The following is an 8,872-nucleotide window of genomic DNA, read 5'->3' as shown; positions in this document are numbered from 1 at the left end:
ATAAGGCTCCCATACAATCTGAAAGCGAAGAGAGCAGTCAGCATTGTAACACTTTATACAGATAAGTGGGAGAAGAACTAATAAAATTTTAAAAACACAAACAAATGACTTACATTTCGACTACCCAGTCGGTCTAATGCAAGGCGAAACTAAACCATTCTTTGTTCCTTCCCATCAGACGTGGGTAAGTAAGTGGCTCACCTGAATGACAGTAATATCACATCAACGTGTAATTTCAGATGTAGAACGTTAATAACTTGTAACGAAAAATGAAAGACTAAATGTATTAACGGATACCTGGATGCCAACAGAAAAGAGAACTCGTCAAACCCCTGCGGCCTGAGTGTAGCAAATGTAGGGGACTAGCCAAGTTGGCCACGTTTTTGTTAGCCACCCGACACATGCATCGGTATAGCCATGCCAACGCAGCTGACCCCCAGCTAAAGTTGCCCATGTCGTCAAGTCTCGCCACAAATGGCAACCATCGAATGTGGACCCGATTCCCACTTTGTCCCCAAACAGCTGAGTCGAGAGAAGCATCATAATATATGCACGTGCATATATGCGCACAGTCTCCTCAAAAGCATCAGCGGGTAACACCCTGAACCTCTCATGGAACCATGTGAAGTGGACTGTGTACTGCTTCACCTTCTCCGGTGGCGGAAGCTCACCAAATAACTCGTGGAACCACTCCCATGCCGGTCTGCCCCCCTCGATGTGCAGGTGGAAGTCAGTCAGGCACTCAGAAACAGGCTTTTCATACACGGGCAACCCCAGCTGATATGCCACATCATGGAGCGTGATAGTGCACTCTCCGAACAACATATGAAAAGTGTGGGTCTCGGGCTGCCACCGCTTGATAAATGCGCTGACTAGAGGCTCATCCAACCAGAACCAATACGCGTTCAGCCTTGCCAAGTGGTACAACCCAGCCCTCTCCAAATAGGGTATGATCCTATTACGTAACGGCATATTCTGTTGCCTGTGAACGCTATAAACACAACCGATTTGGCTGCATATTGTGACAAAAATAAAGAACACCTCATTAAATTCTAACAATGTTACTATGTAAATGTAAAATATATTAAAGTATTTTTATATAATAATAGGGATAAAAATTAATTAAATTTGGGCCAAGGCCGCTACTTGCCCCCACGCCAAATTCTACATTTCACTTTCCAATCTTTATTTTTAAACATATAACTTCAATCTTTACATTTATTTTTAAAATATAAATTTTAATTTTCAAAGCCTAAACTAAACTAAGGTCCTGTTTTTCCAATTAATCTATAAGTTCCTTAACACTAAATAAATAAATATACGGATATTAACCAAATGAAAGAGGATAAAGAAACTTATCTCTTCATTAATGCCGCCGGCTACGTGAGCAATGTCATTGAGCCGGTACAAGCGCCTTTCATCTGCCATGGTTCCACTTGTAGAGATTGCTCCAAAAAACTCAAATAAAACCCAACCTTTGGAAACTCTAACTTCTCTCTACTTTCTCTCTCTATCTCACTTACAATCCGTTACAGTCTCACGCGGTTTATATAATCAGCTAACTACTTTATAATCCGCTATAGGTATCGCGGATTACCTATACGTTTATCCCTTCATAAATCGCTACAGGGTGTAGCGATTTATGCTCTTAATGTTTCTCAACGTAAACCGCAACAGGATATAGGAGTTTACGTGTTATTGAGATCTGCGATAAAATATATCAATTTACATACAAATTGAAAAATTACAAATGCGTTGATAATTTATAAAGTTGTATTTGCATAAATTTTCTTTTAAATTATTTTATTTGCGTAAATTATCCTTTAAATAAAAGAATTTAACCGCTCCTTTTAAAATATCAATATATCATAGGCCTGAATAGAGTGAGCTAGACAAATAAGAATATTTGTAAGGTCCACGCGTGGGCCTAAATTTTAGTGATCCACTATAAGGAATCAGTTATTAATGCATAAATTTTGCATTCGAGCCTCGAGTGCTCACCCTTCATGCTAGTGTACACACACACGCACTCCGTCACTCTCTCACTCTTCTCTCTCTTCTCTCTCTCACGCTCTTCTCTCTCTCTCTCTCTCTCTCTCTCTCTCTCTAACATGCGATAAATTCGTAATGCAGCGCTTCAGACTGAGATAGTGGGATGAAACAACCTCCACATTCTGGTTTCTGGACAAACATGACCGAACACAACAACACTTATAATTTTACGGGTATCAATACTACCTATTCAGCTCCTTTTTCTCTTCATTTTTCTTCCTGGGGTTTACTTTTGTTTCTTTTTCAACATCAAGTTTTTTTTTCTTTTTTTTTTTTTTCTTTTTTCATTTTTCTTCCTGGGGTTTATTTTTTTTTTTTTTTCAACATCAAGTTTTTTTTTCTTTTTTTTTTTTTTCTTTTTGGCTTTGCATTCTCTAGTATTCCCCTTTATTTGGTCGATGATGTTGTTCTGATCACAATGTAGGTTATCTGAATTTCTCTGTTTTCGTTGTTATATGCATTCTCGGTTTTCATTTTTCTGTGTTATCAGTAATTTATTATTATTATTAATTTTGCAGTGGTTTAATGCTTTGTTTTAGTTTGTTAGATTTTTACTTACCTGTTTCCGTCACACAAAAAAAAAAAAATGAAAATTTTACTAAAAAGTAAGGGGGAGAAAGTTGTAATCAGAAAATTTTCTTGTTTTATATTTATCTGGAAAAGAATTATATGTGTGTGTGTCTGTGTGTGACACTTAATTGTGGTTAAATCCCTGTAAGTGGCTATGGTTATTGCAAGCATTATTGTATGGGTGTGGGCTTTATCTACAATCAAAGATTATATGTGACACTTCGAAACTTGTCATTCGAATTGTGAAACTGATAATGCAGCTGATATAGGGTTGTGGACAAAAATTTCACTCTTTTGTCCAACATTTTGTTAATAAGGTATTGTTTTTTGTGGTGTGGAAGAGTGCATGGTTCCTATTGTGTGAAATCTGGTCTTAAGTAATTTGGTCATGTGAGGAAATGCGTGTAGAAGCCAGCCCTAGTAAAAAAGTGTACTTCAGATTTCAAAAGATGGATAGTTGAATAGATAAGCGTAGGCATAACCGTGTGCAAGACTGAGAGTGAAATTATCAAATAAAAAACTTCAATCTAAATTGCTTGTCTTAGACATGATTTAGGATAGGACATAATGATCCCGTTTGATCCATACAAGCAATCCCTACTTAGTGGAGATCGGATTGGTTCTTATCATTGTCGTATGCTTATTGTGCTATGATGGCTGCTACTCTACTATGCTAGTATTGGAGGGTTGGTCTTATGGCACCTTTTCCACTTCTAAAGGAAAGAGATTATGAGTTTTATAACATGCTTGTAACGAGCAAAAGAGTGGGAATTAGGAAAGATAATAAGCTTGTTTAACTAGATGACTAGATTTACTCGAGTTTGCTCACAATGCATTGTTTATGAAGATTGAATTATATGAAATTGACCTAGAGATTAATTTAATGAGAATCTTATGTTTTATTAGGATAGCATTTAGTGAGGGGATTGGAACTTTAAACATCAATTGTTGCCATTGTTCTCTATTATCAAATTAAGGTTATTACGTAGTTGTATGGTCTTTTTCTTTTCTGGACTGCCTCTGCAGCACATACTTGTAAATATTGCCGATTTTGTCATATGCAGTCTTTATTTTTAACAAAAGTTGTTCTTAAGTCATGCATGTTGTTTATAGATATTCTCAGCACATGATGAATTGACTATATTGAGTGTTTAATTTGCTAGATGATAGCATTGGACATCATGAATTTATGTGCCAATTTCCTTTAGCCATGTTGAACTTCATTTATTTGCACTAAACAAAATTCAACTGACAATTCTGTTCATATTTCAATACAGGTTTTCTTCTTGACCCTGCAAAGTGCAGCACGCTGAATCTGCAAGAGAAACAAAAGCTAGTCCATGAGATTGCTCGCCAGTCAAAAGATGCTCCGAGTATGCTTCGATCCCTAACACGCAGGGAACTTCTGGAAATAATTTGTGCTGAATTAGGCAAAGAGAGGAAGTACACAGGATATACCAAAAATCAAATGATTGAGCATCTTCTTAAGATTATTTCGAAGAATTCCAAGTTGCATGTAATCCAAAATACTCCTGCCCATTCTCCGTCGAAAAGGAAAAAAGGACCTGCATCTCAAGATTTGGATCATGATTCTCCTGAGGATAGTAAAGACGAAATAGTGAAAGTCTTATTGTGTCAAAATGTTGCTTGTAAAGCTACTTTGAATCCAGAAGATTCTTTTTGCAAGAGATGTTCTTGCTGCATTTGTCATTGCTATGACGATAACAAGGACCCCAGTTTGTGGTTGACTTGCACCAATGAGGAATCATGTGGAATGTCATGCCATTTACGATGTGCTTTGAGTAATCAATTGTCTGGAATTTTGAAGAGCAGTTTTGGTGTAAAGTTAGAAGGAGCCTTCTTTTGTGTTTCCTGCGGAAAAATTAATGAATTAATGAGGTAAGTAGTCTTATGTTTCTTTATACACTATATATAAAAAATATCATACACTTATATCTCCATACATGCATAATCCCATTAGTTACTTCTCTTATGTCGACATGTTAACGAAAAAACTCATACACATAAGGTGTGTTACTGCAAGTGTCATATTGGTTGCTTTCAGATGTTTGAGGCTGCTTGTGCAGCATTTGCTTGGTAAAAAATCCTATTTAAATAGCTAATTGGAATTTTGCATGTGTGTGCCAACCATGACCAAGAAGTGTAGTCTGAACTCTGAAAATATCTGTGTGAATGTGAACAGTCATTAGAATGTGACATGTACGATGGGGCCAATCATAAAATAGTTATTGCTACATAGAGTAGACTGCTAGTTGGATATGAACTTATGGGACTGCTTGTTTTTGGTTTTTTTTTTTTTTTTTTCCTTTTTACTTTTAATTGAAAAAGGGAAAAAAAATCACCTTATTTTCGGTCTTAACTAGAAGGAAATACTGGAAACAGGAAAATGAAAACGTGAATCAGGGTTTTCTTGTTCTACTTTCTCCTTCATGAAATTTGAAAATATAAAAACAAATTGAAAACGAAGTGGCATTACTAGATAAGGGTAGTCCCGTGGAAAGCTTTTCGCATTAACCAAGGTTTAGTTCAGGGATGACTGCACCCAAAGATTATAGTAATTAAGACTAAATAGGAAATAAAATTATAAACCAAATCAGCCTAAGATTTCATAGATCACTGAGCATGAATCAAGTTGCTAACCAAATATTAGCTCCTTTAGCAAAAATTATAATATATCAACATGCATTTTATCTACTGCTCACTCCCCCGGGTCAGTCCCATAAAAGGAAATGGAAGAATGATGAATAATCTACTCAGGAAACTCTTCATTAGGAGTGCCCTTTGACTAATTGAATGAACATTTGCATTTTGCAGCACATGGCGTAAACAGTTATTGGTTGCCAAAGAAGCTAGAAGAGTAGATATACTCACTTTGCGAATAACATTGGCTCACAGAATTCTTATTGGAACAGAAATATACAGTGAAATACAGAAGATTGTTGAAACTGCTCTCAAGTTATTGGATAATGAAGTGGGACCTCTGGATAATGTATGTGCAAGCATGACCCGCGGTATTGTGAGCAGACTCTATTGTGGTGCTGAGGTTCAGAAGTTGTGCTCCAATGCAATTGAATGTTTTGATTTGAAGTTTTCTAATCTCTTCCATAGTCATGTGGAGAAGAAAGACACACCAAGTAAGTTTTCTTTTTGAATTTTTCTTTAAAGGTTAGTTGATTGAACTTAAAATTGCAAGACAGAACCAGAAGGTATTTGATTTTCATTTTGATTACATTTAGGACTGTAAAGTCGAACTGGCCTTGGTAGCGTCATAGACGATACTATTGCAAATAGATACTTGTTTTTGAAGTTTCTGATCCAGAATTGCATTCATAAATATTTTATTTGAATTAGAGCACTTAACACTCACCAAAAGATTAACAAAGCTGCTATAAAAGTGAGAGGAATGGAATTTGGAGAAAGTAGAGAGGAACAAAAAATTTTACTTTCTTTCAATTAATGCTTATAGCTGATATAGGAATGTAAAGGGAAAACACCTTCTTAGATAGACTTAAATTTAGTCCTCAATTTTCATTTGCCCGAGAGGCACTACACCTGTATTTCATAGTGAGAAAATGCCATTGGTAGAAACAACGCTGATTTGGTTATGCATATTTTTTTCCTGTATTAATTAATTTCCTTTCTCAACTGACATGAACTGATGTGGGTACTTGTAACTTATTTTGGCAGCATGCTCCATACGTTTTGAAGAGTGTCTTCCTACATCCGTGGTTCTTGTTCTTGAATATGATGATAAACTTCTGAAGAACTTTCTAGGTTGCAGGCTTTGGCACCGAATGTCAACAACGGTGTACCCTGAACAACCCACCTTTATTGTTTTAAGGCCTGAGAAAAGATTCAAATTAGAAAATCTCCTTCCTTCAACTGAGTACTTCTGCAAGGCTTCTCTATTCAGCAGCATTGGGATTTTGGGTGCTGCTGAAGCTAAATGGGTAACACCTTGTGAGTCCGTGAATCCTCTTCCAAATGTTATTAGGTGTGGTGGTAACCATTTATCACAGTCACCTCAGAGATCCCCAGTGATAGGTATGCACAAATTTTCACAGAGAATGATCAAGACAAATGCTGAAAATCATCCAGTAGAATCTGCCAACTCTCACATCAGGGGCAGCTTTGAGGAGTTCCTAACTCGGACTCCCTCAGTCGTACCATTTTCACATAAAACTTCAGTTGCGGTTTCACCTCCAACGCCTTCTAAACCCAATGAAATGAGGCAACTCAGTGCTTTGTTGCCGAGGAACCGTTTGAAGGAACATGATTATGAGCATTCCGTCAGGGTAGTCAAATGGTTAGAACACCAAGGGCACATTGACGAACTCTTCAGAATAAGGTTTCTCACATGGTTCAGCCTCAAGGCTACGCAGCAGGAGAGAAGAGTGGTCAGTGCTTTTGTCGATGCACTGATCGACGAGCCTTCAAGCTTAGCAGACCAGCTCGTACACACTTTCTCGGACGTGATATGTTCCGAGCAGAAACCTTAGGGTGTGTTTTTGAGTTTTGATTTTGGAGGGGGAGGATCCTTCCTCCCCTCTCTTCCCCTCTAAAATTAAAACTCCCAAACACACCCTTCACGGGATGAGTTAAGGTCATATAGAACTTAGATTACAGTAATTATCTTTACTTTGTGGGAGTTGTAAAGGTTAGTTTCTTAGATGAAGTTTTTCAATTAATTTAGTTCATGGTCATTACCAAAAGTTTCCGTTATGGATTTATTGGTGGACATTATTGTTTGATACATGTTACATATCCCTTCCGAAAGTGCTCCAGCTCACGGTTTTGATAATTGAATGAGTAACAACGTAATTGTTCAGCTCAATGAATTATGAACAGTATTCAATATTCATAAACAGAATACACATTAAAAAAACAGCTGACGAGTAGCCAGGTATCATGCTAGTTTCCCTTTTACAATAATCTTTTAAAATATCATCATTATTCCCTTCTTTTAATTAATGATTCATGGTTTTTACCACTTGTGTTTTCAATTGCATTTTTCAGTATGATGTGAAGTATATCTAATATAAAAAACAACGACTAATTGTCTGCAGCTGGTAGAGCTTCCTTTCACCAATAAGAATGATGACCATCAGATACTTGTCATTTTCAATGCGACACTCAAATCTGCCACTTGGGAGATTGGATCTTCTAAATGTTTTTTTGTAATTATTAGTGTAAAGTGTGATATCTTATTATATACTTTTTGAACGAGACAAAAAAAATATGTATAAAAAGATGTTAAATGATAAAATAGTATACTTAACAAACACAATTGTAAAAAACAATTGAGAGGATCGACAGCAGACAGCAGTCACGTCGTTAACAAGCCCTCATCAATTTTGTATTATACTACAATCGTGTTGTAACTTTAATACTAAATGTGATTGTATTTTTATACCTCATTAGGTAAACACATCAATTTCCATACACTCGCATCAATTCCTCATTTTTCATTTATACCTTAGTCATACTCTTGAATTCATCTTCCGATGAATGATAAAATAAATAAATAAAAAACAAAAAAAAATGTAGTTTATTGTCAAAAGTATTCAGATATTGCGAATTGTGTCGAAAAGCTATAATGTTCAATTTCAGTTTAGTTTCGAATAAACCAACATTTTGATCTTTAAACAACTATTTTATTGATAGAACAATTTTCACTCAGAATAGATCCATCAAGTAAACTAATCTTTCAAGAATTTACTGTTATTCATTTAAAAACTATATTATTATCAAATTGATCTTTCTAAGAGAGAGTATAGTAATTTACTCCTTATATGAGATTATTTCTACGCTCGATAAAGTTGCAGTTTAGCTAAAGTTGCAGCTTCGGTCACTAGCAAATATTTCATCTCCAAATCATCCATAGGCTTGATAATTGGTATACAATAACAATGGTATCCAATTGTAGATCAACTATTAATTTAGTTTAATGTGAAAAAGTTCAGCACTTGCCAGCAACCATAGCACATTCCTAAGTTTAGCAAGATGCTTGGTGTATAGAACATGAATATATATAGCACATGAACACAAACAGCAATCCTTGGCACTTACTCCATGCAAAACCTTTTGAAGCTTTTTTCACTGACTGGACCCCGTTTCTTAGTAACAACATGACAGACCCTTCATAAAACCTCCCATGTGACCTCTGACATGCAACATCATTTGCCGGGTACACATCCTCCCCTGTGAAAATTTCACATATTTAACATAA

The 8,872-nt window shown here is 36.0% G+C and overlaps 2 protein-coding genes across 2 annotated transcripts in view; one reads left to right on the top strand and one right to left on the bottom strand.

The window, feature by feature from the left end:
• On the top strand, window positions 2,003–7,477 carry LOC107610119 (VIN3-like protein 2). The gene is made up of 4 exons (XM_016312198.2): window positions 2,003–2,225; window positions 3,900–4,521; window positions 5,458–5,777; window positions 6,331–7,477. Exons 1-4 carry the CDS (start codon window positions 2,156–2,158, stop codon window positions 7,140–7,142), a joined length of 1,824 nt encoding a protein of 607 aa, XP_016167684.1. The 5' UTR covers window positions 2,003–2,155; the 3' UTR covers window positions 7,143–7,477.
• Window positions 8,487–8,872, bottom strand: part of LOC107609306 — a gene marked incomplete in the record, with an annotated part of 5,505 nt that continues 5,119 nt past the window's right edge. Inside the window, 1 exon segment of the mRNA XM_021107641.1 lies at window positions 8,487–8,870.

Source organism: Arachis ipaensis, chromosome B07 (assembly GCF_000816755.2).
Source record: "Arachis ipaensis cultivar K30076 chromosome B07, Araip1.1, whole genome shotgun sequence".
NCBI classification, from domain to species: domain Eukaryota; kingdom Viridiplantae; phylum Streptophyta; class Magnoliopsida; order Fabales; family Fabaceae; genus Arachis; species Arachis ipaensis.
Note: the sequence above shows the minus strand (reverse complement) of the source record. Positions and strands in the feature narration are given on the sequence as shown.